Raw genomic sequence first — 13477 nt, 5'->3', positions numbered from 1 at the left:
TTTAAGGAGGATGTTTTGTTTTAATTTGCAGAAGCAACGTTCTGGGGTGGAATTATAAATTAATTTACATGAAAGAGGTGAAAATAGAGCTAGCGGAGCTGTTGTGAGTTGCAGCAGTCAACTTAAAAGACATTCTTTTATTAGTCCTAAAACAAAGCTTCAGATCAGCCGACTAGTTAAATGTAACAAGCAATATAGAATCTGAGTCAACAGAGACCCTTCTCTTTTATTAAGACCCAGCTGTCAAAGGGTCATTAGGTCCTTCCTGTGGAAAACAACTTGCCCATTAATGTTTGGGGTGGTCCCTCGACAGGATTTCTGAGTAAGTGCCTGACATTTCGTTTTTTGAAAGAATCTAAAGCTGGTGGGAAACTTGGATGTTGAAATTTATCAGAAGTAACGTCCTCAACCTTAGCTTTGTTTAATATGCCATGACGTATATTTGGAATGCTGCCGCTAGCTATGTGAGTTGACTTACAGTGCTACTATAAAAGGTTCAAAGGCATAAACTTCATGGAGATCAAATCCCTACAACTGGGAAGAGACTGCATACGTAAAGTCTGGTGTGCCATTTTTACCTCCTTGCTACTTCCGTTCTTTCCAAGTGGCCCCTGTTCCAATGTCTGAAAACACCACAATGAGGTCGACTTTGGCTTTTTCTGCCCTAGGCTATTTGCTTTCTAGAAGAGAAGGCCAGGCAGGGTCTCCTGAAAAGCCACTCTCTGATCTGGGCCGCCTCTCCTACCTGGCCTACTGGAAGAGCGTCATCTTAGAATATCTCTACCACCACCAGGAGAGGCACATCAGCATCAAAGCCATCAGCAGAGCTACGGGCATGTGCCCACATGACATTGCCACTACTCTGCAGCACCTCCATATGATTGACAAGAGGGATGGCAGGTGAGTACCAAGGCCTGGGCGTCGCTGGCTGCCTTGCAAGCATCTTACACCAGAAAGGGTCCCTGACATGGGGCAGGGGATACATTCTAGTTTAACATAAGAGGTTGATAAAAGACAGTATCAAAAGCTTTCTCCTAAATAGGAAACAGGAAATGATACTTTTTTGCTGGTCAGATTTCAATTTGCTATACCTTTTCATTGATGAGCTTTCTCATCAATTGTACCCTGGGTAATAGTGCTAGCATTTGTCAACGTATGAAGGTGAAATGAAATTTCAGCTTTTGATTGCACTTTGTTCTGCTTTGTCACATTACAGATTTGTCATCATTAGAAGGGAAAAGTTGATATTGGGCCACATGGAAAAGCTGAAAACCTGTTCCCGGACCAATGAACTTGATCCAGAAAGCCTAAGGTGGACCCCAATTTTAATTTCTAATGCTGCAGTTTCTGAAGAAGAGCGAGAAGCTGAGAAAGAGGTAATGATTGGCTTCATCTGCCTAAGTTGTGTGACTTCAATCTTGCAGCATTCTTAAGCTAAGCTAAGAAAGTCATTACCGTCGTTGTCAAAGGCTTGGTTATGTAGAGGGAGCTTGTGAAATGATATGGCACTAATTTATCCTAACTGAGGTTGCATGGTAAGACATGATAATTTTATTGAATTGAGTATGAAAAATGAAACATTTATCATTGATCACAAAGCAGCATTTTTCACTACTGACAGCATGTAATCAGATCACATTTGGTGCTGAGCTCCAAGGCTGCAATGTCAATCGATTCTTTGTGTTTATGAACTTGCTTAAAGTGCTCCATGCCAGTGAGCATGTAATGTAGTGATAAAGGACTCAAATCAATTCGCTGCATCATTAATACTGCTAAATATCCCATGAAACCCAATCTTCTTTGATTTGTTATCCTAACTGATGCAAAAGAGTCCTAAGATGATGCAGCTGGAATGTTGCTTGGCTGGCTGACTGTCCTGATCAGAAACGACTTAAGAGATCCTTTGCCTTTGATCCTTAGAGGCTCTGGCTTAACTGCCCTTTCACTGGCCCACCATTTTTACCCTCCCCCCCCCCCTTAGGCTGAGCGCTTAATGGAACAAGCTAGCTGCTGGGAAAAGGAGGAGCAAGAAATCCTGTCCTCTAGAGCGAACAGTAGGCAATCACCTGCAAAAGTACAATCGAAAAATAAATATTTGCATTCCCCGGAGAGCCGGCCAGTGGCAGGGGAGCGAGGGCAGCTGATGGAGCTGTCTAAGGAGAGCAGTGAAGAAGAGGAGGAGGAGGAGGAAGAGGAGGAGGAAGAGGAAGAAGAAGAGGAGGAGGAGGAGGAAGAAGAGGAAGAGGAGGAGGAAGAAGAAGAAAATATTCAGAGTTCTCCTCCAAGATTGACTAAACCACAATCAGTTGCCATAAAGAGAAAGGTATGTGTCTGTTTAGAGTTTCAGTCTGAGTCCATTTCAATCAAATTTTGTCATTGCGAACTATTAGTATTTGTTTCACTCTCTATTCTTTAGATGTAATTTATTTGTATTCAGTCCTCCAGATCATATATCATCATCGTTTCTCTTACAGTCATGATTGTGTTTACTTTTTGAGGTTTGTTAGTGGCCCCGACAGGAAAATAGGGACAGGCAGGCTTCCTAGTCTAGTAGTTACTGCCACCTGCTGGTTTGTAGGACTAGAGTAAGTCAGGGTGTGGAAGCAGAAAGGGGCCTTGGTGAGCACTTAAAACCACCTTCAGTGCATTTTGATGAAAACACCAAGGCCTAGGGGAGGCTAGGAGACTTGTCCAAGGTCTTACAACTCCTTAGATATGGAGCCAGAACCAGATGACTGCCCTGAGTCCAAGCCCAGTGCTATTTTTCTTGTTCTTGCATAGAATTGTTAGAAGGTATTTCAGACTCTCCGTGTTGATGCTGATATTTTGAATTTGTGGCCAAGTCACATTGCTGAAATTTCTTATAGCCTGGTGGTCTCTCTAGATATACCTTGTGCAGAAAGTTAAAAAAACTGATTTTGTCTTTAGGTAATTGTTTAACCCAGATCTGATATCTTTGTCTTCACTATCTGTGACTTAGTGAGGGACCAGATACTGTTAGTATAGCCAAGACTTAAAGAAATAGCACCAGTTGAGGGATGCCTGGGTGGCTCAGCGGTTGAGCGTCTGCCTTCAGCCCAGGACGTGATCCTGGAGACCCAGGATCGAGTCCCACGTCGGGCTCCCTGCATGGAGCCTGCTTCTCCCTCTGCCTGTGTCTCTGCTTCTCTCTCTCTCTCTCTCTCTCTCTCTCTCTCTCTCTCTGTGTGTGTGTGTGTGTGTCTCATGAATAAATAAATAAAATCTTTAAAAAAAAAAAAAAAAGAAATAGCACCAGTTGAGGCTTTGCCCCAAGGTCATCCCGTGTACTGCCTGTCAAAGAACCTGCTGTTCTAACTCCCAATTTGGTAGCCTTTTAGTGGAAATGCAGCTGTGGGAAGGAGTAGAAAAGAGCATCCCATAAAGTGAACTTCAAGCTTCTGAGTAATCTTTTGATTTCTTACGAGGAAAATGTATTCAGGTATTATGTATATATTACAAAGAAATTTGTCTTAAAAATATCAAAAACCAGAATTATCCAAGGCATGCTATGGACTCCCATCATATAAGTGGATTCAATCTGGAGAAAACCAGTTCTTTTTTTTTTTTTTTAAGATTTTATTTATTTATTCATGAGAGGCACAGAGAGAGAGAAAGAGGCAGAGACACAGGCAGAGGGAGAAGTAGGCTCCATGCAGGGAGCCCGACATGGGACTCGATCCTGGGTCTCCAGGATCACACCCTGGGCTGAAGGCAGCGCTAAACCGTGGCTGTACTCATGTTTGGGAAAATTATAGTCGGTTAGGGAGGGCAGGCCAACCGGCGGTGTTGATAATCATAATTGTTAAGTTACAGAATATGATTATCAGGTTTATATGTGAACATTCAGAGAGTTAATGTGAGTCAACAGTAATTCTTGGATACAGTTTATTTACAGTTTTAACCCAATGTATTGAACCTTCTTGGCAGTGTATTTTAAATAATTTTTCAGGCCCATTATTGACAGATTACATTTTAGCAGCAATTCTGTTATTCCTGTATTTTAATTTTGTTTCATTAAATCCTTTTTTGCTTGGGCAGAAGTATTTTATAATTGCTATTATCGAGAGTCATCTGTGCCAGCCTGTGGTGCAATTAGAAAAAAAAAATTCCTATCTTATATAAATAAGACAGAATTGACATGTCTTTTAATTTTTTAAGATGCCTTCTAAAATTAAAGATTTTGTAAAATTATCAGTTGCTGACATCCCTGCAGTCATCAATACATGACTCTCTTAACCTTTTAAACAGAATAATCCTTTCTTCTCCTACCCTGTCCTCTTCCTTTTCATCGTTCTGAAGCCCTATGAAATGGGGAGCAAATAGGTTAGCCTTGTACACCATCAGATCTCCTCTGGTGCTTTGATGATAGCAGGTGCTCCTTGAACAATTATCAAGTATTAAATGAGTGACCCAGTGGCTAGTCGATTATTGCAACACTTATGGAAACATCTGTGTCTGTGATGATTGAATAGCTATGATATACAGGATATTGGAGTCTGCAAGTACCAATGTACTTGGAAAATGTATGCTAGAAAAGCAAACCTTAGCTTTTAAAATCTACAGTTAAGCTGAGGCGATGTTCCCTCTCAAAGCATCTTCTTGAGTAAACAACTGTTTTATTTGGAAAACACTTGCCTGTGTAGTTTGAGCCCAAGAGGGATGTTAAACATCAAATGGAAGGTTAAGTACAAAGGCATCACAGAAGTCTTTACGTGTAAAAAAAAAAAAAAAGTCTTTACGTGTAAGATTCTCAGACAGGCCTTCCGTACATGTTTGCTGCACATCGACTCAACCATTTAATTTCTCATGAGCTCTTATGTATTATGTTTGGAATTAATTTCAGAGGCCTTTTGTGCTAAAGAAGAAAAGGGGCCGTAAACGCAGGAGGATCAACAGCAGCGTAACAACTGAGACCATTTCTGAGACGACAGAAGTACTGAATGAGCCCTTTGACAACTCAGATGAAGAGAGGCCAATGCCACACCTGGAGCCTACCTGTGAGATTGAAGTGGAGGAAGATGGCGGGAAGCCAGTCCTGAGAAAAGCATTCCAACATCAGCCTGGGAAGAAAAAACAAACAGAGGAAGAGGAAGAAAAAGACAATCATTGTTTTAAGAATGCTGGCCCTTGTAGAAGTAAGTGGAGGAATTATAAAAATCTTATCCTTGTGCATATCTTGTATATTAACCGCCAAAAGGCAAGTACCTGGAGTTATATCCAAAGGCAACTCTGAGGTTGTGTTGACCCACCAGGAATAAGTGCTCATCTGTCCTTTCTCATTCATAAAAGGATCTCTCCTTTCTTCCTGGAATTGGATTTTATTTTAAACAACCTCTAAGGCCAGAACATTCCTCCGGGTGGGTTCATCTTTCTTTCCAGAAATTGGCTTATCCTCAGAAACTCTGAAGTCTCTCAATAAGAAACACACAGCATCTCCTTGATTCTAATAGGTACTTTTTTTTCCCCACATTTAATATTTCCGGAATCAGGGTTTGTATTACTGTCTGCGTAAGCATTGAATGCGGTAGTTTCTTTCTTCCTGAAAAATAAATTTAGTAAATCGATGATGCAGCTTATAATTAGTGGTGTCTTAGGATACATTATTATCAAGGATCATTTAAACTCACCCACACTATCAGTATTAGCTTTGATAATATAGGATAATGTGGAAATCAGGAAATTGTCCTTCCTTTTAAATTACTATTTTATAATTTGCCGTTGGCAGGGACATCCCACCCCATCCTCTACCAAAAAAAAAAAAAAATACTAACACCAATGAGTAGTCTTTGATGCTCTGTTTAAAAGCAACCATTCCTTGCCTTTTGGCTTGGATACTTAAGTTTCTGGCTGAATCATAAGGATCTATGGACAGTCTCTGCTCTGTGGCTGAAATCACTCTACTTAAAAATTTATTCTAATATCTTTTATAATCTAAAAACAGGCCATCTCATTTCCTTGAGAACTACGGTGTCTCTCTTGCTTTTAAGAAGCCACAATTTGGGGTGCCTGGCTCAGTGGGTGGAGCATGCGACTCTTGATCTCGGGGTTGTAAGTTCAAGTCTCATGGTTGGTATAGAGATTACTTAAAAAAAATTTTTTTTTTCTTTTTACAAAGTGGGGGCCCTTGGATGTCTCAGTCAGTTAAGTGTCTGACTCTTGGTTTCAGCGCAGGTCATGATCTCAGGGTCCTGGGATTGAGCCCTGCATCAGGCTCCCTACTCAGTGGGGAGCCTGCTTCTCCTTCTCCCTCTGCCCGCTACACTTGCTCTCTCTATCAAATAAGTAAATCTTTAAAAAGGAAGAAAAAAAGAAAAGCCATAATTTTAAGGGCACGAGCAAGCATCTTCTGACTTTCATAGTTAACAGGAATACTGTTGCTATATACAATAGTTTGCTGAGAGAATGACATCTTACCCTGGTATAGAGTCCAAACCTTGTTCTTTAGTTTCTTTTTTTTTTTTTTTTTGTTTATTTATTTATTTGAGGGGCAGGGAGAGGTGTAGCAGGAAAGAATCTTTCAAGCTGGGCAGCTCTGGTGTCTCAGTGGGTTTAGCGCCACCTTCAGCCCAGGCGTGATCCCGGTGATTGGGATCAGGCTCCCTGCATGGAGCCTGCTTCTCCCTCTGCCTGTGTCATCTGCATCTCTCTCCCTCTGTGTCTCTATGAATAAATAAATAAAATGTTTAAAAAAAAAAATCTTTCAAGCTGATATCCCGCTGAATGCAGAGCCTGATTCGGGGCTCGATCTCATGACCCATGAGATCATGGCCTGAACCAGAACCAAGAGTCGGACACCCAACTGACTGAGCCACCGAGGCACCCCAGTTCTTTAGTTTCTTTAAACAAACAAACAGCAAACTGCAGCAAGATACCATTTTTTTGTGTGGACGTTGAGCCTTATTTCCACTTCTTAACTTTCTTCTCAGGACTGTGTAAACGAATCATCACTACCTTTATTGTCCACTCTGGGCCATTTGCCTTTAAAATTTTTAGTGGCCATATTCTACCTGATTCCTTTCAGGATCTTCTTAATTACCAGAAAAAAAAAACATCTTATTTAGAGAAGTGTTCCTACAAAAGCTGGTAGGTCCAGCAGCATGTGGAATCCAGAGGCACTGGCATGGCCATTTCCTGCCCATGTGAATAGCAATAAAACCATTTGAGTACCTTGAAGTGACTGTTAAGTGGGTATTATACTTTGTACTTCTGAAGGAATCAGTGTACATCACTTATGTGTTCTTCTCAGCTAGCCAGTTTGAATGTAATCCTTGCAGGTAAGTTTATGTGTAATCCTTTTACTATGTAAATGTACTAGGAGCTTACCCTGCTCTGCACTGATTGGATTAGAAATCATTCCATTCGGGCAAAGAAGGATCTCTGTTCCACATTGAATGTGAAATCTTATGTTTGTTCTCCAAAGTAATGTTTGTAATAGAGGCTGTTTTTCTTTGTAAAGTTTTTCCTTTACATTGACCCCTTCAGGAGATCAGTGTGACCTTTAACTTTCTAAAGATCTCCTGAAGGGCAGCCCCGGTGGCACAGCGGTTTAGCGCCACCTGCAGCCCGGGGTGTGATCCTGGAGACCCGGAATCCAGTCCCACATCGGGTTCCCTGCATGGAGCCTGCTTCTCCCTCCACCTGTGTCTCTGCCTCTCTCTCTCTGTGTGTGTCTCTATGAATAAATAAATAAAAATCTTTTAAAAAAAATAGAATAAAGATCTCATGAAGACTTAGGTGTTTTCTATTTGTATTTATTCATATGTTTGTTTGCTTGCTCATATTTAGATAAATATATTTACAAATTTGTTTATATTCACATGTGCATAAAGGTACAGTAAAAATAAGATTAGCCAAGTTAAAATGAACATGACAATTATGGTTTGTTTCTTATTTACTTTAAAATGTTCAAACCTTATATTTGAGCAGCAGATTGATCCTAAATACTATGTGGACAGAATTGGTGATAAAAAAGAATACCTATCATTTAAGTATTCGATCATTTCATGGCAAAGACATTACAGTTTGTGTCGTTCCAAAATGATGGTGCTCTAGTAGATTACAGATGCATTTGTATCGGGGGTATCTAGGTATCTTTTCATTTGTTTCAGAGGTACCCGGTTTATTTTTATGCCAGAGAGAACATTCAAATCAAAGTAAATAATGTCATCTGAGATCATATAAATCCAGTAAATGTCTACAAACAGAAATTTGTATTCTCAGGATAGATATGAGAGTTAGGCTTTTATTCATTTTGCCAGGATAGTGGTGCTTTGGATAAATGAGCTAGCAGGAGCCCCTTTCCCCTGTAGTTTCTAATGTGTACATGTTCAAATTAATTGATTATTTATTAACATTGTGGAATTCTGGACTTTTACACCAGAGAATGTCTTATTTGTTAAATTCAAAGCAGTTTATTATAATTGTCAGCATCCAAGTGCCTTTTTTTTTTTTTTTAATTCATGAGAGACACAGAGAAAGAGAGAGAGGCAGAGACACAGGCAGAGGGAGAAGCAGGCTCCATGCAGGGACCCTGACGTGGGACTCGATCCCGGGACTCCAGGATCATGCCCTGGGCGGAAGGTGGCGCTAAACCACTGAGCCACCCAGGCTGCCTTCCATGTGCTTTCTATAAAAAGCACAGCTTTCTGTTGGGGGGAGAATAAGTGAGACATGTATTCTTTTCCCAGACCTAGGTGATTGATTCACTAGGTTTATAGCACAATATGAATCTCTGTTAGTTTTGATGGTGTCTTTATCATCAACTCTTGACCTTGAAATCAGTGTATACTAACTAATTTAGAAAAATGAATTCAGGTGTTCAAAGAGATGCTAAGACTTTGTTTTTCTTCCTCCCGTTTGTCTCCTCGCTAAGACAATATGGATGATGATACAGATACCTTGAAAGAAGGCAGCAGAGACAATCCTGAACCTCTAAAGTGCAAACAAGTATGGCCAAAAGGAACAAAACGTGGTCTATCTAAGTGGAGGCCAAACAAAGAAAGGAAGACCGGATTTAAACTGAACCTGTACACCCCGCCAGAAACACCCATGGAACCTGATGACCAGATAACAGTAGAAGAACAGAAGGAGACTCCAGAAGACAAAAGCAGCCCCACTCCCACCAGGATTGAGGAGGAGGTCAAGGAAGCCATGGAACCCCTGCTGCCTCGGGATGAAAACAGAAGGGACGAAACATGTGCACCTATAAGTCCGAATAAATCGCCAGGTGATAAAACAGAAGATGATACAATCAAACCTGAGGAGGAAGAAGAAGAGGAGGAGGAAGAAGATGACGAAGAGGAAGAGGAAGAAGAGGAAGAGGAAGAAGAAGAAGAAGAAGAAGAAGAAGAAGAAGAAGAAGAAGAAGAAAATGTCGCAAAGGACCCAGGTGGTGCTAAAAGTCAAGAAAAAGAAGAACCAGAAGTCTGCCTGGGCAAAGAAGACCCTGTTGCCCTGGACGATCATGAAGAGGAGGAGGAAGAGGATGAAGAGCCGTCTCACAATGAGGGTCATGATGCAGATGATGAAGATGATAGTCACATGGAGGGTGCGCAAGCAGAGAAGGAAGACCGGCCAAGAGAAGCCTTCAAAGAAGTACTGGAGAACCAGGAGGCTTTTTTAGACCTTAGTGTCCAGCCTAGCCATTCGAACTCAGAGGTCTTAATGGACTGTGGCGTTGACCTTGCAGCTGCTTGTAACGGTGAGCCCAAGGAGCTTGCTGGAGGCACCAACGCTGCGCCTGAATCGGACGAGGAATCACCGGAAGAACAGGCACCGAAGCAGGACCAAAAGAGCAACGAAGGCGTGGATTCCGAGTTCAAAGAGAGAAATACCGCAACCATGGAAATAGATTCTGAGACCGTTCAGGCGGTTCAGTCTTTGACCCAGGAGAACAGTGAGCAGGACGACACATTTCAGGATTGCACCGAGACCCAAGAGGCCTGTAGGAGCCTCCAGAACTACACCCATGCAGACCAAAGTCCACAGATCGCCACCACTCTGGACGACTGCCAGCAGTCAGACCACAGTAGCCCAGTTTCGTCTGTCCACTCCCATCCCGGCCAGTCAGTACGTTCTGTCAACAGCCCCAGCGTCCCTGCCCTGGAAAACAGCTATGCCCAAATCAGCCCAGATCAAAGTGCCATCTCCGTGCCATCTCTGCAGAACATGGAAACCAGTCCCATGATGGACGTCCCGTCGGTGTCCGATCATTCACAGCAAGTTGTGGACAGCGGATTCAGTGACCTGGGCAGCATCGAGAGCACAACTGAAAACTATGAAAACCCGAGTAGCTATGACTCTACCATGGGCGGCAGCATTTGTGGAAACGGTTCCTCCCAGAACAGCTGCTCCTATAGCAACCTCACCTCGAGCAATCTGACACAGAGCAGCTGTGCTGTCACCCAGCAGATGTCCAACATCAGTGGGAGCTGCAGCATGCTGCAGCAAACCAGCATCAGCTCTCCCCCGACCTGCAGCGTCAAGTCTCCCCAAGGCTGTGTGGTGGAGAGGCCTCCCAGCAGCAGCCAGCAGCTGGCCCAGTGCAGCATGGCTGCTAACTTCACCCCGCCCATGCAGCTGCCTGAGATCCCCGAGACTGGCAACGCCAACATCGGCCTGTATGAACGGATGGGCCAGAGTGATTTTGGGGCTGGGCACTACCCGCAGCCATCAGCCACCTTCAGCCTTGCCAAACTACAGCAGTTAACTAATACACTGATTGATCATTCATTGCCTTACAGCCATTCCGCTGCTGTAACTTCCTATGCAAACAGTGCCTCTTTGTCCACACCACTAAGTAACACAGGGCTTGTTCAGCTTTCCCAGTCTCCGCACTCCGTCCCCGGGGGACCCCAAGCACAAGCTACGATGACCCCGCCCCCCAACCTGACTCCTCCTCCGATGAATCTGCCACCGCCTCTTCTGCAACGGAACATGGCTGCGTCAAATATTGGCATCTCCCACAGCCAAAGACTGCAAACCCAGATTGCCAGCAAGGGCCACGTCTCCATGAGAACCAAATCGGCATCTCTGTCACCAGCTGCCGCCACCCATCAGTCGCAAATCTATGGGCGCTCCCAGACTGTAGCCATGCAGGGTCCTGCACGGACTTTAACGATGCAGAGAGGCATGAACATGAGTGTGAACCTGATGCCAGCCCCAGCCTACAATGTCAACTCTGTGAACATGAACATGAATACTCTCAATGCCATGAATGGGTACAGCATGTCCCAGCCGATGATGAACAGTGGCTACCACAGCAATCATGGCTACATGAATCAAACACCCCAATACCCTATGCAGATGCAGATGGGCATGATGGGAACCCAGCCATATGCCCAGCAGCCAATGCAGACCCCACCCCACGGTAACATGATGTACACGGCCCCTGGACATCACGGCTACATGAACACGGGCATGTCCAAACAGTCTCTCAATGGGTCCTACATGAGAAGGTAGGCAACAGGGGCAGTCACGAGATCCCCTGGGCATCACCATTGGATCGAATCTGCACAAATACCTTCGAAGAGTACGATTTCAAAACCAGCAATTGGTGTGAATGCAAAAACATTTGTTGGCACCATTTATTTAAAAAAAAAAAAAAAAGCTGTATGCAGCAGAAAGCCTTATACAAGTTGTTTTTTCTTTCTTTTTCTTTTTTTTTTTTCCTTTTTCTTTTTTGGTATCTTTGTTTCTGTTACTTTTATATGAAATTCTCTGCAAAGGAAGGCCTCTCTGGACTACAATTTGAAGGCAGCCACTTGTTGTGCCTGCTTCCATTAAATGATGTGGATATCAAGCCCCACCCCACCAAATTATCTGTTTTAATACTGAACCTGGAACTTTTTTTTTCCCCCTTCCCTGTCCACTCCATGTAAATGCCTTTAGCATTTCAGTTCTTGTATATTTTGGTTAAGGTGACACTTGAGCATGCCGCTAATGTCTTTGTTAGTGACAGTGCATTTTGTAGTACTGTACAAGTGTTGTGCTAACAGTAAGCCATTTCTTAAGTTTTTTGCCTTGAGTAGGGTGCCCTAATTTGAGGGTTTAAAAAAAACTATATTTTTGTTAATTATAAAACTGTAAAGAGCTATAAAAGCTATTCCCATTTGGTTAGTCAAAAGGGTTTTATTGCTCAATGTTTGGTGTAAAGTTGAGACCCTTTTCCATTTTGGTGACAGATTTCTTTGGGGAAAAAAGGCAGCTTTCTGTTTTATAAATGCAGACTTCTGTTTATTGAATGAAGCATATCTCAGTGTTTATCTGTCAGGTTTTGAAACATTTCATATATGTCCAAATACTTGGCAGGATTTAAAAAAAAATAGTGAATTTGGTGTAAAGTTGCTATTTTATGGAAATGCCTCTAACTTTACATTTTCATTCCATCTGTAGATTTTTCTATCTTTATAAAATATTGGAGTTATTTTTTAAGGAAAAATAGAGAAGTAGCTTGTGAATAGCTCAAACTAAGCTTACAGAACCGCATGTAAAAAAGCAAAAAAAAGTTATTTGTGTCTGTTTATATTGCTTCCTTTTTTGTAGCCTTTGTACCTGTACAGGGTGACTGTAAGGGCCAAGCAGGAGAGGCGTAATCCTTGTATAAAATAGGAGCCAGCGACACTCTTGTATTTATCTGTTCTCTTTTTAGTCAGTCACTTCAAAAAAAAAAGAAAAAAAAGAAAAAAAAACAAACAAAAAAAAGCTGTACATTTTAACATAAAATAAATTATGATGAGCCATTTTTAGCCTCTTGTGTCCTGTCATATTATGATTGATAGAGAATGACCAATGGAACTGTATCATGTGTCACATCTCAGAACACATACACATTTTGGGAAAATAAATTATTTAGTGTAAATTGGAGTTATGAGATTTTTCTGATTTGTTTTGACTTTGGGGGAGGGGGTTGGCAATAAATAAGAGTAATATCTAATAAAAACCATCACATATACCAAATACCTATTTAATAAATTAATTTATAATGGATTTTAATGCTTTTCATGAAAGTTTATTTTATGCTGGTGCATACCTTCTGTATGCCAATCATTGTCTTTAAAATAAAGTGAATTTGTTTTTTTCTTTTTGACTTGGATCTTCATTTGCAAAGGGATCCTGCACAAATGTCCATTTGCCTCATTTGTACAGTCTGTTATAAACACCCCTCAGCGCCTTAGCACAGTGATAGCCAACTTCATTTTTATAAAAGTTAATACCCAAAAAAGCACCCAATCCGGGATTGTGTATTTGAGAAATAATTTTCTCAAAAAAGGTGTGAAAGTTTTGCTCTGTTGTGAATGAGTTGATTGGATGTTTTCTTTAGAGTCTAAAGTTCATACCCCCCCCCAAAAAAAAAATGTTTACAAACATTATGGCATTCGGGGAAGGTTCTGTCTGTTAAAACATTTTATTACTCAAACTCCAAGCCTAGAAATAAATGCTTGACTTGGTACCCATG

The 13477-nt window shown here is 41.8% G+C and overlaps 1 protein-coding gene across 5 annotated transcripts in view; it reads left to right on the top strand.

Annotated features, from left to right (window-relative positions):
* The window catches only part of KAT6B (lysine acetyltransferase 6B), a 187155-nt gene extending 174388 nt beyond the window's left edge, over positions 1-12767 (top strand). For all 5 annotated transcript variants that reach the window (XM_055325175.1, XM_055325179.1, XM_055325177.1 and 2 more), the window contains exons 14-18: positions 669-900; positions 1217-1376; positions 1982-2323; positions 4865-5156; positions 8894-12767. In XM_055325175.1, the coding sequence (XP_055181150.1) occupies positions 669-900; positions 1217-1376; positions 1982-2323; positions 4865-5156; positions 8894-11481 (3614 nt within the window). In that variant the 3' untranslated portion in view covers positions 11482-12767. The remainder of the gene's footprint in view (positions 1-668; positions 901-1216; positions 1377-1981; positions 2324-4864; positions 5157-8893) is intronic.
* The last annotated feature ends 710 nt before the right edge of the window (positions 12768-13477 follow it).

Source organism: Nyctereutes procyonoides, unplaced genomic scaffold (genome assembly GCF_905146905.1).
Source record: "Nyctereutes procyonoides isolate TBG_1078 unplaced genomic scaffold, NYPRO_anot_genome, whole genome shotgun sequence".
Classification (NCBI taxonomy): Eukaryota; Metazoa; Chordata; class Mammalia; order Carnivora; family Canidae; genus Nyctereutes; species Nyctereutes procyonoides.
The sequence above is the reverse complement of the archived record's forward strand: the minus strand, read 5'-3'. Positions and strand labels throughout refer to the sequence as shown.